We start from the raw sequence: 15,905 nt of genomic DNA on the forward strand, positions 1-15,905 counted from the left end.
CCGGGAAAACTCGCTTTGGTAACAAGTGATGTACTGCGTGTCCAACCCATATGTCAGCTCTGCCCAAGCCAGTGTTCTCCCTGCCAGGACCAGATGAGAGCCATCACCACCAGCCTGCCTGGGACAAGGAGGTCGATGCTTTCTGCTCTGCTCCAGGTGAAATGGATGGGAAATACTGCTGTGACTGAGCTAAACGCAGTTGGCTGAAGGAATCGCTCGCAGCAGGGATACCCATGTTATTTGGACGCTGACAGCAAGTCTCATTCTTCTCTTGGGTTCCAGGTGCTTTGCCATAGAACTGGTGAAAGAGGGAATCTGACCTCTATATTTATGCAGTAGTCAAGAAATCATGTTAATCAGCTGCGGTGGTGAAGAAATTATCAATGTCACACCAGGCACTGCCTAGTGCTGCCTCTGCCAGGGAAGCAGCAGAGCTCTGGGGAACCAGAGGGCCAGAAACAAACAGATCCCTGTGACATGAAGCCCACATTCAGCTGTTCCAGTTTTAGGTCTCATTTGGTGCATTTGAGCCCTAGGTCAGTACGGCGCTTAGCCCCATGCCCAGCTCAGAGCCAGCAGTTAATTCAAAGGCAGCACCTCTGTGCCCTCCTCCATCAGAACCAGAGCACGCTTGGTCACCAAGCACTACCGCAGAGCTGACTCCTCATCTGTCACGCAGGGTCAAGACGGGGCAGCACTTCAGAGTTTTTCAAGCAGCACTTGCGTTTCTTGCCAGCAAATCATATGTCCTTCTGGAAAATGCACCTACAGGCAAACGGAACAGCTGCTGCCCTGTGCTCGGCAGGAACCCAGGCAGTGACAAACACGTGGCCATGCAGATAAAGAGCGCCAGAAATGTGGTCCTCCTACTTCCTTCTGCATGAATGCAGTCCAGAGTAATCAGAGATAACAGGCAGCCCAATTTAGTGAGTCAGTCACTGCAAACACATCCAGCAGAGGCTGCCCCTGCCCTGTCACCAGTGGCACACCCACACCACGTGGCACTGTGCCTGGGAGCCGCCTGGACTAGCTCCAGTCCCACAGCCCACCCAGGAAGTCAGCACACTACTGTCCCCAAAAACAGTGTCCCAGTACCAAAGCCAGCTCAGGGGCCACAATGCAAAACTGTGTCATGCAGGGTCCTTCCAAAAGCCAGCCCCCCGTGGGAAATGCAACCTCCTGGAAAGGGTCGCAGAGGGGAGAGAACATGCTGGGGCACCCTGCAAAACACGATGCAGCATTAAAAAAAAAAGTTGGCAGGTTTCTCAGCAGCAGAGAATGCCAAGGAAAACCACCACGCAGGTCTCGCAGCTGATTTGCCATGTTTCCTTCAGTTTTCTTAGCTTGAATATGTATTACTCAGTGTTGCCACTTACTTGTGATAAACGCTCAGTACATCACCCTCCTGCACGTCTTCCCCATCAGATATTCTCCATTGCATGATGAGGGGGAAAACAGCAGAGCCTAGGTGAAATGGTGAGTGGGAGCAGGCTGCCAGCACAGCAACCCCCGTAACCCCCAAGTCTGAGGCAGGCAGGAGCAGGCCAAACACGCACAGCTGTCCCCAAAGTCCCTGTGATTCAGGATGGGCACCTCAGTGTAGATGCCACTAGTTATGGCAGCAGTGCCCTGCCTGTAACACAGACCCTGCTACAGGTAGAGGTGAGAAGTCAGCGACAAGGGCAATGAGGGCACAGCCTAGCAGCACTGGTTTTCAGGGGCACCAATCACCACTCACTCTGCAAAACCCAATCCATTATATTTTAATTCTGGAAATGCACTGCAGGTGGCACGCTCCTTTGATGCACAAGAGCTGCTTTAAATCAATTGTGCTAGTCATTGCAGGCAAGCTGCTGTGAGTCAGACAGCCCAGCATCAGTTCCCCTCAACTCCAGTTCTTTGTTCTTCCGAGGAAGAAGAAAAAACTTCCACTGCCAACACTTAAGGATTGAAATTGCCCTGCAGAAAATTTGCACCAATATTGCTTTCACTTTAATCTTTTTCTTGTGTTTTTTTTTTTTTTTCCAGGGGCACCTGAGCTGGTAGCACATCACAGGCCCTGGTGCTGCAGGCACAGAGCCCTGCCCTCACAGGAAGGCCCGCAGTTAGCAGAGCTAGTCACAGTGTTCCAGCTGGGCAACTTCCCACCTCCGAGGAGCTTTGAAACAACACTACAGTGAAGAGCTAGAGAAATCCAGGCAGTGGGAGCATGAGTTGTGTCAAGAAAGGGCCAAGGAAGAGAAGGAGGGCTGTGTTATCTCATTACCTTTCCAGTTCCCCTTGAGGAAATCATGAGTACCATGACCAAGAAAAGAGTAAATTCCAAGCTGAAAGAGACCTGTGACCCCTGACAGACACCAAAACAGGCAGGACCCTCTAAGTTTAGGCAGTGTTGTGACTCTTCAGCTAAACTGTTTCACATGCCATTCGCTCCCTCCTCCATGACCCACAGTTTCATACAGACAACAGCTTTACCTTTTCTGCCTAGAGCCACATTCCAATTAGCTGTGGGCTGTAAGGAGGCCACTACAGCTACACCAGCTTAAACTGGTGTAAGACAACCACACCCTTTGCTGTTAAAAGCTCAACACTGGCCTTACTGATTTCCAAGGCCAGTATTTTTCTCACTTAATTCTCTTTGTTGTAATTCACAACAGTAAAATAAACATTCTGCAGCAGCAGTATGAGAGTTTGGCCATTATTTTTTCAGATATGTACACAGTGCTAGTTACTAACTCAATAAACAACCTTTATTCTGCTATATTAAAAGAGGTAATAGCTGCAGCCTGCATTAAAAATACCTTTAGCTCTGTAAAAAACAAACAAAACACCACAGGTAGTGGAGGAAACACCACAAGCTACAACTTTTCTAGAACCACACACCAGTTTCCCTGATCATAGTAACTCTTCTGAACCCTCACACAATCCAGGGATCTGCATACTGCTTCCAGTTCCCCTTCACAGAACACGTGGTAATAACGGTGGAAAACAGGGCTGAGTTCTTGCGATTCCTTAGAGCCAGCTGGAAACAACACTGGATCACCACTTTCCCCTTTCTTTTTAGGGCCACCTTTCAGATGCCAGGGAACCAGTAGATCCTGAGAGTGAAAGGCGGTTCGGTTAGTGTGAACAGGCAGCCTGCAGTCTGCGACTGGCTTTGCATTGCAGTCTTCATCCTCCGAGTCACTGAGGAGTCGGTCAGAACGCGTAGAGTCTTGCCTGCTGCTACCAGGCATTTGATCACCAAGCATCCTCTGGGCTGTGCCAGTCTCGATTTTCTCCTCCTTGTCCTTACTACCACGTTTTTCCTTAAGGTACTTTGACTTCTGGTTTTTGTATTCTTGTTCCATTGCCCAGACGTAAATGAGTGCTGTTCCACCAGGTCTTAGAAGCCGGGCTAGTTCACTGATAGTAGCCAGTCTCCTCTCCTATGAAGGAAAAGTGAAAGTGTGAATCTACTACATAAAGAGACAGAAGAACAGAATGGCAGCAATTCTTGCTTACTGTCCCCCCCAAGATACAATAAAAATCAGAGGAATTTTTCCCACCATCCATTTTCACTCATGATCTCCATCACTATGTGCAAGACAAGACATTTTCCTGAACACAATTCTCTTTCCACTTGAAAAATATTGTTGTGCTGAGCAGGATTTCTTGGACATAGCAGCCCAGGTGGAAATGACACACACCTCCTCAGAAAGGTCATTCAACCTCCAAAATCCCAAATTCAGACCTACCACACCTGATGATACACACCCTAAGTCTGCAGGCGAAGGGTCACATTTACAGCTTGAACACAGGTCCTCTGACCACCCAAACAAAGACATGTCAGCCTTCTCCAAAACAGACTTCTTCCTACATTTTTATATTGCATTTGGAAATGTTTGCCATATTGCTTCTATGGAGAGACGACTGAGCCCCACCTCAGACTACAGCCTCATGGACCATAAACCCATGACAATTGCACAGCTCCTGCCAGCAGAAGCTTATGCAGCCCAGAGACACAGCAGACCAGCAGTAGTGTCCCTGCTCTTCTTTGCAGATGGACAATCACAGAATGGTTTGGGTTAGAAGGGACCTTAAAGACCATCTAGTTCCAACCCCCCTGCCATGGGCAGGGACACCTTCCACTAGACCAGGTTGCTCAAAGCTTCATCGAGCCTGGCCTTGAACACTTCCAGGGATGGGGCATCCACAGCTTCTCTGGGCAACCTGTTCCAGTGCCTCACCACCCTCCCCGTGAAGAATTTCTTCCTGATGTCCAATCTAAACCCACCCTCTATGAAGCTACAGTGAAGACACAGATAAAAACCAGCATGAGATATGCTCAAGATCTGAGCTGGGAAGTAACATATCTCTTGACTCCCAAAGAAGACCCCACCTTCTCCAGTGTCATTAATTGTAAGCACGTGAAACAAAAACGCCTCGATCAAAGTGCCAGTGGGAGCAAGGGCACCTGACAGGCAGAGGGAGAATGTGAAGAGAAAGCCTAAGCAGCAGCAGCACAACAGCTTCACTGTGCTGACAACTGCTTACACCCAGTGCAAACTTTCCATTTCCCCCCATTTTGTTCTTCCCTGAGCCCAGACCAGCAGGTTTTTCATAACCTGAGTAGCTGTGCACAGCAATACAACAGCGCAGGGCAGCAGGGAGAGGGGTCCTTACCACCGTTGAGAAATGGTGGATCACGGCAATAGAGATGCAGGCGTCACAAGAGCCACTGCGGATTGGCACCGACAGCGCATCGCAGACAAAAGCCTGGAAATTCTTCTCTCCACAAATATCTACCAGGTTTTTGCTGTGATCACAGCCAACCTGTAACAGAAAGTGGTTCATTAAGCTTTTCATAAGAGGATAATTACAAGAGTGGAAAATGATGTTCACTCGATGCTTACAGTAACAGAGTCATCACAGTCTCCTACTGAGGCAATGCATTTTCGTTTAAAATAAAAACGAGACTGAGTGTGAGAAAATAGCCTTAAGTAAGAGGAATATTTGGTTCTCAGGTACAGGCAAAAGGAAAACACTGATGCTTATTTAAAACAAAGATGGCAGACTGGATATCAGACAGCTCATTACAGCACCCTGGTTTTGAACCAGCTTAAGACAGAACAGGTTTCAGCCTAACTTCTCCCCGAAACTGGCTCTTAACATGTTTTCAAACCAGCAAAAGGAGAGGTGACCTAACCCAACCTCAGTATTTTATTTTCCTTTCAATTGCCATTTGTAACCTGACATTTGAAGCAGCCAAATACTGAACTCACAAAAGCTGAATCATAGAATCTGTAAATGTAAATGACATTCTGGTCACTTTGGTGGCATCACCTAGGAATGTCACACAGCTTCACTGATCACCCAGGTTTTGTCATTTGTGTGTAAGTAAGGAAGTGCTCAGGTACAGTCCTCTTCACCATCAGTATCACAATCCACAAAAATTCAAGCACAACATAATTTTCCATTATTTCCATAATTTTCCAATTTTCCATTTCTGTACAGTCCGAATGAAGTGGCCTCTAAGAATCCTTTCAGGACATGTCAAAATGTTTCTTTACTTCTGCTTTGAACCAGTATCCAGGCCAAAGATGGCAAGAAAAAGCATTTAGAAGAAGTTTTCTGTGTGCTTGCATAAAAACAGTAAATCCAAACTGATCAAGACTCTTCTGAAAGAAAAAAAAAAATGCAGCAAGGTATGAACCACCCTCATTTTCATGTCTGCCACGCACACTAAACACTCAAACCAAAGCCCTGGTACCAATTTGTATTTCAAACTTAATATTCTCAAGCAAACCGAGTTTTATTTTTGTTTTCAATGATCAGCCACAAGTAGATAGCACAGAACTGATTCAGGATCCTAAATAACTACTGCTGACAGCGTTTATTGCATTTGACACAGAAAGAATATTAAACCATCCATGATGTAAAGAAGAACAGCAAACAACTTGCTCTGGTTAATCACCCAGCAGACAACCATAATGCTGAAATTAAAAATCTCTTTTGCAATGATTAATGAAAATATATTTATTTTCCATCACAACTTTTCATTTTATCAGTTCAAATCATTTTAGCTTTCTGTCTACCAAAACAGCTTTGAAGAAAAGCAGGATTCTGTTCCAGTCATATGTCCTGAAAGCTTCCAGATGAGCTGCTTCCTAGTTAGGTCCCTGACTTCTGGTCCAAAGTGAATGAAACAGTTGTGAAAATGCCAATCTGACAAACCAAGATCGTCCTCCACACAAACACTACTATGAATATGTACCTATTGCCCTGTCAATTAGCTCTAAACAGACCTGAAAAGATCAATCCTAGCACTGCTTTCTTCCCAGACATTCCTTGGCCTCATCTCCACATTCACTGAAGCACTGAGTGAATAGTTACTTATTACAAAAATCCTGAAACTCTTGTTTACTTGGAAGTAAACATAAATCCCCACCATTTCACACTGGAAACCAACTGGAGTGCCTATAAACTACTCTCATCATGGCATGGATTTAGCTGACATCCTGCATGTTAGAGACTCCATGCCTCATTACCAGTGCCTTCAACTACTTCTGCAATTAAGACATCAGCATGCAGTATTTAATAAAACTCAGAGGACCAAATTCACTTCTGGCAGAAAGAGGGGTAAGAATACTTGCAGCTTCCATTGACAACAAGGTTTCCCAGAAAGAACTGCTCTGGCCCTGCGCATCTGTAGAGATAATGGAACTCATTCCTCCCCTCCCAAAATGACCTTGAAAAGGAGCACACTGCATGTAGATGAAATCCAGTGAACTGAGAATGAGAACAAAGGCTTGACTGCCAGAAAGTGAACTCCTCATTTGCATCTAAATTATATCAAATAATTACGAAGTCAGGCTTACTTGTATTGTCATACTTAATAAAGTGAATCTACGTCCAAAGCAAAACGACTGCGTTCCGCAGTGAAAACAGAGACCTTGAAATGGATCACTTCGAATGCAGAGCTGTTCTACGATAGGTATATCAGGCTAGAACTCTGCATGGTTTTAAATGTAAACATTTTAATAGGTGCTATGCATATATGCATAAAAGCTGAACACAGGGACTCGCCACAGATAAGCCTGGTCCTGAAGCTAGGAAAATTTAGCATCCTCACTAGAATTATCTCTGCGTGATATTTTAAAAGAATTACAGTCACCACATTCCTGCATTTTCCAGCTTACAAGAAACACCCATTCATTAAAAACCAAAATACATTGGCTTCAGTCCTTTAGAAATAATAAGCTAGCAAAAAGCAGCTACCTTCAGTGCTGCAATGCCAGCTTACAGCTGCAAAGTGAGCCTCTAATTTTTATGAGTACAGAAAACATTTACATCAAGGGGCAGAGACCCCAAACTCAGTATTTCCTTTCCCAATTCTGTTACTGATTTCTACATTCTGAAGCATGCAGGAGCTTTGATGTGATGAAGCTTTGTTTACATAAAACAGTTCAAAGGAATGTTTTAATTTAGAACAGGTTTATTTTCCTCTTTAATTAAAGATGCACTCAAAACATCTTATTTTTTTAATTCTCAAAATATAACTGGAATGCTTTATTTTTTTTCAAGTTTGTATCTCTAATTTTGATGTTCAGCACAGGATATTGTCCTTACTGACATCTCTTCTAGAATGGAAAAAGGTAGATGAATTACTATTAGTTCAGTGTCCAAACCCAAGCAGAATCTACTACCTCTCTTGGTGAGCCAAGTTGTATACATTTTTGAGCTTCACTATTTCTTACTATCTGTGAGTCTTCTCAATCATTTCTTATACCTGGTTTTCCCAGTTTTCCAAATCAAGTTCCTTACTCAAATCCCCCAGCCTCTCATTTATCTCTCAAATAGCATGGCTGACTATTCAGCTGAATTCACCTGTCAGCAAGTTGCTGTACACCTTCTAGTATTTCCCCAAAGGAAATACTCAGGTTTCCCAGATTTTACTCCAGGCAGCTATTCCCATATCCCTGGCCTCTTCCGCAAGTACCTCCAGCCCTCTCTTCACTGCTTTTTGTGATGTGGACAATGGTCACAGGATACCCTGAGCAGCTACTGACACCTACGTACTGGGGCTCAGCATCCGCTTACATTTTTAGCAGGGATTTCAGGCACTGATTTTCACTGTATCTGGATAAAAAGCAATTCCATCCAACTGTTGTTTTAAGCTAGGAAATCTGTACTGTTGTGGAGTTACAGACCTCCATACTTAGAACCCCAAACACCAAGCTTAGAAAAGAGGCAAAAGCATGGCATCATTCTGGCACACAGGAGTCTCCTCAGGCTGTGCTGGGCAATGCAAACCTTCAGACCAATGGAAGTATCAAAAATGGATAAGATAAGAGGATAAAGGAAAGGAGAAACAAATGTAACATCTGTGATTTGTCTGAGTTTGCAGTAACTGTATTGGCTTCCTGGGAACAGGGTAACATGGGCAGATATCCCCTTCCACTCCTTTGCACTCCCAGGCACCTTCACCTCCACCATTTCAGCCAGAAGTAATTAAACTAAGTTTTATAAAAATCTGCTTAATGAAGTGGTTTGGAATAGATCATTAGGGGGCAAAAGACACTAAATTAATAGCTTCCTTTGTAATGGTGCTGCAAATCTGCAAGAGAAATCCTCTTGCAACCTTAAACAAAGGTAGAGACTGGTTGACGTTGCTCACCATTATATATTTTCTTTCTATGTTCTCTCATTATAACTAACTCTACCTGATAGAATCAGTTCATTCAAGTATCTGGAAACTCGACTGATTCAGCACACTAGAAACTGATGAAGAAAACAACATCTAATTCTGAAATCCAGCCGCCAAATGGAATTATGTGGTTCCCTGAAGAAACACCTCAGCTGTAACAACTGAGAGCACGAAGCCTCAATGAGCCAAATTTCATTTCAGCAAACACACACATACATACAAGAGACACCAGCACAGCCACAGCAAGACAGACTATCTCCTTGCTCCAGTGGGTCTGAGTGAGGCCTTTAACACTCCCATTATGCAGCGTTCCGGTTTTCAGTGCGCACAGTCGGGGTGTCTGTGGAAGCAAGGCGCTACGTCTGAAACATGCGGTTCACTTCTCAGTGACAAAGCATGAGAACCAAGCTGAGCAGTTGAGCATTCATTCTGGTTTTGCAGGGCCGCTGCCGAGTTCCTTCTGAGCTCCCTTCATCCCTCTCATTGGGTAGGAATCATTAAAACAATGTGAGAAGAGAGGAGGAAAGGTTCTGCCTTGCCCTCCGATCACTACAAGACAGTCAACTGGCTCCAAATATACTTGTGTAAGTTAGTTTGGTTCCTCCTGCTTTGACCCACTACTAAGTCCTTTAGACAGGAATCTGTTCTCCATCAACACGGACCCAATGTAACTAAAACTCACCCACCATTACGCAACCCTCTTCACCTTCTCTCTTCCCCACATCGTGGCAAAATCAAACTTCCATACAGTTCCAGCAGATCCCAGTTTGGGACAGTAACGCAGGAAACAGAGATGCACATCTCGCAGCAAAAAGCTGTCTTACAAGGTCATGTAAAATACAAGCAACATGACTGATCACCTTTGAATGACACACGCCTCAGAAATGGGAGTGTGTATATTAGAGCAAAGCATTTGGGCTCCTACACGGCTATCGTTTTTCCAAGCATCAGTATTCTGGCAAGGAGAGCAATTTCTTCAGATAATTAAAAAAATATCTACCCCCTGGCATTTTCAGTTGTTTGTTACTGAATTTCCCACCAGTTCATCAGTTCAATTCAAGCTGTAAACCACAAAATTGAAAGGCTCCACTGTCTTTCACTCACCCCCTAGCCCTGTGAGGATGCTGAACGTTCCCATGGGGACTTACACATTACCACACCCACCTGAACACTGGAAACCCAGAGACAGAGCTAAAGCTCATAAAACTGATGAGATGCATTGCAATGATGTCAAGAGGCTCTAGAATGAAAGCCTTGTGCTGATGCAGGTAAGGCTGAAATGTAGCATTCTGTACAAATAAAAGCTTATAGGTATGAATATTACACTTCAAAGCACTTAAACTAGTAAAATAATTCCCCCAAATAAGGTTGAGAGGGGAACAAAAAACCAAAACACAAACAAAAAAAAAAAAACCCAAAACACCAACACCACAACACACCCAAAAAAAACCAACCCCAAAACCCCAACACTCAGCCCTAAAACCATTTCTTGCTTTTGCATTCACTCAAATAATAAAAAAAGCTGGGCTAAACAGAAAGAGTGATCTGAAACTTTGTTAAATTGAATGTTTCTCCAGTCTTTGTCCTAACTACATCAGACGTGGATTCCATCTCTCGCTCAAACATTCTTAATCTGAATTTTCTTGTCATGAAATCGCTGCTCTTTGCATCTGCATGGCAGAATAACACAGCCGTCACCACACTGTCATTCCCACTGTGCGTAGCTGGCCGCACGTGCGTTTCACTGTCACACAGCCACACTCGGGTAGATAAGGCGATATGTAATCATCCAAAGAAACAGAAGCGAATAAAAATAGCACAGGCCACAGTGGAGACCTTTTCAGACAGTGCCTGAAGATTAAAACCATCAAGAGAGCTTCCTTAGCTTTGATCCACCATTAGCGCTGCTACTTAAAGTATCGTATCTAAAAGTGTACGGTAACCTTTACAGCACGCTGCTTGCCTTCAGAAAGTGCTTGCCTCAGTTTTTCACTGTTTCCAAGACAAAACACACCAAGCTGCATGGCTGTACTGACAGTGCTCTACCCACCCCCTCAGTAATTCCTAGTTTCACAGCATTATTTTATCGCTTCTTTCCCAACAGGACCTCAGCTAAGAGCTCCAGTGCACTGTGCATAAAAACTTACCAAGAGCCACAGCAAGTGCTGTGAAGGAAAGGCTGCAATGATTCCAGCTTCTGCCTGGATTTTATGCCCCGAGTCCAAATGGGTAAATGAGGGAGGAAACTGTGTGTAAGCCAAGACATTTTACTGAACACAATTCTCTTTCCATGCCCTGTATCTATCCCAGTGATGGACCCGATACACAAAGCAATTATGTTTAACCCCTCACCCCATGCCCAATCCATGGTAAATGGAACTAACACAGTGAGAAACAGCACTGTATAATCAGACACTCCTCTTGAGCCCACATAAGAACTCAGGAGGACAACAAAAACTGGCAAAGACTGTTCCTTTCTCCCTCAGATAAAAAGAATGGCTGAACAGGCTGACTCATCCAACAGTCACCATACCAAGAAGATGGGCTACCTGTAACAACACTGGTACGTTCCTAACACTTGGTCTACAGTGCCTCCTATAGAACAGTACGGCAAGGGAATAGAGATAAAAATCATAGAATCCTAGAATGGTTTGGGTTGGAAGGGATCTGAAAGATCATCTAGTTCCACCCCCCCTGCCATGGGCAGGGACACCTTCCACTAGACCAGGGTGCTCAAAGCCTCATCCAGCCTGGCCTTGAACCCTGCCAGGGTGGGGGCATCCACAGCTTCTCTGGGCAACCTGTTCCAGTGCTTCACCACCCTCTCTGGGAAGAACTTCTTCCTGATATCTAATCTAAACCTCCCCACTTTCAATTTAAACCTGTTACCCCTTGTCCTGTCACTACAGGCCCTTGTAAAAAGCCCCCCCCAGCTTCCTTGTAGCCCCTTCAGGTACTGGAAGGTGCGATAAGGTCTCCCCAGAGCCTTCTCTTCTCCAGGCTGAACAAGCCCAACTCTCTCAGCCTTTCATCATAGGAGAGGTGCTCCAGCCCTCTGTAGTACCTTGCTTCAAGTAATAGCCATTACCAGTTGCTTTAGGGGATGATGCACAAAAAACCAAAAAAAATAATCATGACTGTTTACTCCATAAATAGCTGACCATAAGAAAAAAATTCTTGCTAACTCCCATCTACTGGAACTTTTCTTCAGGTCAAAGAGCAAGGGTTTGTATTACCTGTAAAAAAAGTGATCTTATGTCTCTTAGAAGAATTTGACCCAATCCCTGTGGCTGCTGCTCAGTGCTTGGCTCTGGCATTTTGTGACGCTAAGTTCCACCCGATAAATGACACCAAATGTGCCCAAAGTATTTTGTCTTCTCGGCAGAAAAAGAGAGTGCTGCAGTTTAACCCACTCCCAAGTCACCAGATGATGCCCCTGGATCATCTCATTGTCCTCACTGGCAGCAACTACTCCTCTCCATGCCAGATGATGTGACACCCACTGATAACCCCCCATCAGTACTGACACGCACAGTCCTACCTTCCTTTGTGTCCAAACCAGTCTAACACCACACTCTTCCTCTCACCTACAGTAATTTAGTTCTCTTTGTCTTTTTGAGATACTTTGTCAGAAGTTTAAAAACATCTGTAAACACAATATACACCAGTTTTTCTTTAACCACATGTTGGTTGGCATATAAAAATAAATATAGTAGAAAGGAGTGACATCCATCCTCCTGAGACTCTGTGCTGGCTTGCAGATGAAAATCAGCACACGCAAAGCCTAGAGTCTACCTCCAACCAAGAACAAGTTGCCACCACTACAAAATAAAACATCACGGGAGGCCACCTGAATGAAGCTATTCCCAGATTGTTTTTCGCTTGTCCCAACTGCTCCTTTAAAAGTTTCCTCCCTTTCACTCTTATTTTCCACAGTTTGGATTTCTCCTGCAGAAAAATACGAAATTAACTCCTGAAGTAACAGCAGAGAGGGGCTGGCTTTCATCTGACTGCTCTTAGATATGTGATCATTCTTTCCCCCAGTTGGTTAACTGTGGGCTCCAGAAAACACACTGGTGCTGGCAATTTCTCAAAACAGCATCTTGCAGACATTTCGCCTTAAAAGCCTTCCACAAACCTACACAACAACAATTTACCAAATTCAGGTGACCTTCCTGGTACCCTGACAAACCTTTCTCCTCTCTAGTTAGGTCTGCTGGGTTTTCTTACAGGAATCAGGAGTGAAGGACTGAAATGTACTGAACATTACTAATTATTCACAGGCTACAGCAGTCAGGCACAAACATGCCTACTTGTAAATCAGTTTATTTTGTTCTAGCTTAAGAACAGTAATGGAAATAAATCCATTACAAATACAGACAGGGCTGTAAATAACAACCTGTGTTTTATAGCTGAATATAAATAGCAGGACAGAAACTCCTGAAACACACAAACAAGCCTGACTTTTATTATTAATAATGAATGTTTTGCCTTAGATAGGAGTTTTCAAGCCTATGGATTTCAAAGTGTTTCACAGCACAAGCACATGGAAAAAATCAGACAATTCTGGAACAGGGGAGAGCAGATGGCATAATGCAGGTCTCAAAGATTTCTTTGGGGTAAAAACAACAGGAAGTTTGAAACTTGCACAAAAAGTCTTTGAAATATTTGCAATAAAAACTATCTCTTGGTTCATATTTGTATGTGCTTCACATTTCCCTGATAGGAAGGGGGAGAAGTAAAACTGGGCTAAGTACAGACTGTGAGACAGGGAAGGTGATGAGAACATCAGGAAGAATGATGTCAGAACTATCTAAAAGTGAAGAAAAAGGAGTGAGAGAAATCTGGGCTGAAGCGAGACTCTCCCATGAATTTTATGTCGGCATAATTACTGGGCCTACGCAGAGAGTCAGAGGTGGGACAGCCAAACCTGACATCATTCACAGATGAGCCATGCCGCCAGGGCAAAGGCAACTGAGGAGACTATGAGAAGTAGCACTGCCTACGGAGATTTCAGAGACATACGTTGCATTCCCCACCCACCAGCCAAGTGATAAAATTGTTGGAAGCATTCAAACTGCCCAACCATTTTCCTTTTTAATAAGCTTATTCAACAACAAAGGCTAAAACATCTGTTACAATTTTTCAAACCACAGTACCCACCACTATTTTTTTTTTGTGAACATACTTTGACTTGCAAAGCAAAAGTGGCTTTGAAAAAAGAAAAAGGTAACGCGCATAGTGAATGGAGGTGGAAACTTAAAACACAGCTAGTAATTGATCTTGGATCAGGAAGCAGCTTTCTGTTCCTAGTGCTCTTCCAAGAACTGAAGCTCCTACATGCTACAGCTACACGATAGAATAAACACTAGTACCAACAAAACCCAATGACAGTAGCTCCTACTCACCATGTACAAATCCTTGTTGATACCCAGGTATTTCCCATTGCCACAACCAACATCAGCCACTATTGATCCTTTGGGTAGGGACTCGAGAAACTCTACAATTCGGGGCCATGGGCTGTGCCTGGTACTGCTGAAGTGTGTGGCAATCTCTTCATACACCTTGTGTACATATTCCTGCTCCAGTTTCGAGGCCTCTGTCTCGTTGTGGGGAAAGGAAGGTTGTACCTGTCGTTGCTGTCCTTTCTGGCTGTCGCAGACAGATGGGTAAACTAGATATAGCAAGATACATAAACAATAATGTTTTTAAAAGTAATTCCTTGTTGATTAAACTTATTTAGCAAAATACAATTAGAACTGAAAAAATAAAATACAAAAAAGTGCTTCATTCCTACTTTATTTTTTAAAAACTGAAATGCAAGTCAAAATGCAGAAGTGTTTGATGACCGTAAAGCACGGAACCAGCCCATGTGTACTAGAGGCTGTTTGCAGTGATGATTCATCCTGCTGTGTTAACGAGGTTTATGTTTTCAAAACTGAGACAGTTCCCCGAATACCAAAGATCATGCCATCATTGCAATCCAGCCTCTGAAATTCTGCACTGAGGGCACAAAGGGACTTCCATTCCATGTAATCACTGAACTACCATTATCATTATCCGTACTGCTCCAAGGCACTTCCATGGCCCTACCACTGCAGATCTGACAGCTACTTCCTTATTTTCACAATATTACAGTTCCATGCAAATAAAAAGACAACCAAAACTGATGGGAAACTGAAGAACAGTAGCTACTTCTATGCAGTTATATTCTTCTGGCACTTGAAGTCCCAAAGAACTGCAAGATTCCAGGTTACTTGAGTGGGTCTGGAGCAAGCCAAATGCCTTCCTGTATAGAGGAACTCCAGCAAGCACAAGGGTGTAGCCAGTTCAAGCCATATAGCATGCCTAACCCTGAGCCAGTCAGGAAAGGCTACCAGGACTGCCAAAAATAACAAAGGGATAAAACGGTTCGCTCAAAAGAAACCCAAACACTTACATATAGCACCTTCCAGTACCTGAAGGGGCCTACAAGGAAGCTGGAGGGGACTTTTTACAAGGGCCTGTAGTGACAGGAAAAGGGGTAACGGGTTTAAATTGAAAGGGGGAAGATTCAGATTATATATCAGCAAGAAGTTATTCACGGAGAGGGTGGTGAAGCACTGGAACAGGTTGCCCAGAGAAGCTGTGGATGCCCCATCCCTGGAAGTGTTCAAGGCCAGGCTGGATGAGGCTTGGAGCAACCTGGTCTAGTGGAAGGTGTCCCTGCCCATGGCAGGGGGGTTGGAACTAGATGGTCTTTAAGGTCCCTTTCAACACAAACCATTCTATGGTTCTATGACATTGGTCATAAATAACCATTTTGACATGAAGATCATGTCAAGACACTTACTGCAGTTGCAAGGGCTTCTCCTCACTTTCCTGAACGTAAATGAGGTCCTTGTTTCCCTTCGTTTTAGTGTTAAATCTCCAACATCAGCAGTGATTGTACCAACGTTCTCCCCAAGCTCAGATGCTTGAATGACATCGTATTTTCGGGGTGTAATCCTAAAACAAAATAACAAAAAAACAAACAAATAATTCAATTTGCATCAGAAAAAAAATAAACCATCTTTATAAGAAAGCAGTTCTTAAATTCTGTGACAAGTGTGATTACAACACGCTATTTAATATACTGCTGCTTCTCAGTTTTTAACTTAATTTCAGAGAAAAAAAAAAAGGATTTGACACAAATTAATGACATTAAAGTGTTATTTAATTGCAAGTGATTACATTT

At 43.8% G+C, this 15,905-nt stretch overlaps 1 protein-coding gene across 1 annotated transcript in view; it reads right to left on the minus strand.

The window, feature by feature from the left end:
* Positions 1 to 2,858: 2,858 nt before the first annotated feature.
* The window catches only part of ALKBH8 (alkB, alkylation repair homolog 8 (E. coli)), a 46,389-nt gene continuing 33,342 nt past the window's right edge, over positions 2,859 to 15,905 (minus strand). Inside the window, exons 8-11 of the mRNA XM_010152241.1 lie at positions 15,522 to 15,676; positions 14,098 to 14,363; positions 4,666 to 4,815; positions 2,859 to 3,428 (exon numbers count right to left, since the gene is read on the minus strand). Coding sequence (XP_010150543.1) covers positions 2,859 to 3,428; positions 4,666 to 4,815; positions 14,098 to 14,363; positions 15,522 to 15,676 — 1,141 coding nt within the window. The remainder of the gene's footprint in view (positions 3,429 to 4,665; positions 4,816 to 14,097; positions 14,364 to 15,521; positions 15,677 to 15,905) is intronic.

Source organism: Eurypyga helias, unplaced genomic scaffold (genome assembly GCF_000690775.1).
Source record: "Eurypyga helias isolate BGI_N326 unplaced genomic scaffold, ASM69077v1 scaffold8865, whole genome shotgun sequence".
Lineage (NCBI taxonomy): Eukaryota > Metazoa > Chordata > Aves > Eurypygiformes > Eurypygidae > Eurypyga > Eurypyga helias.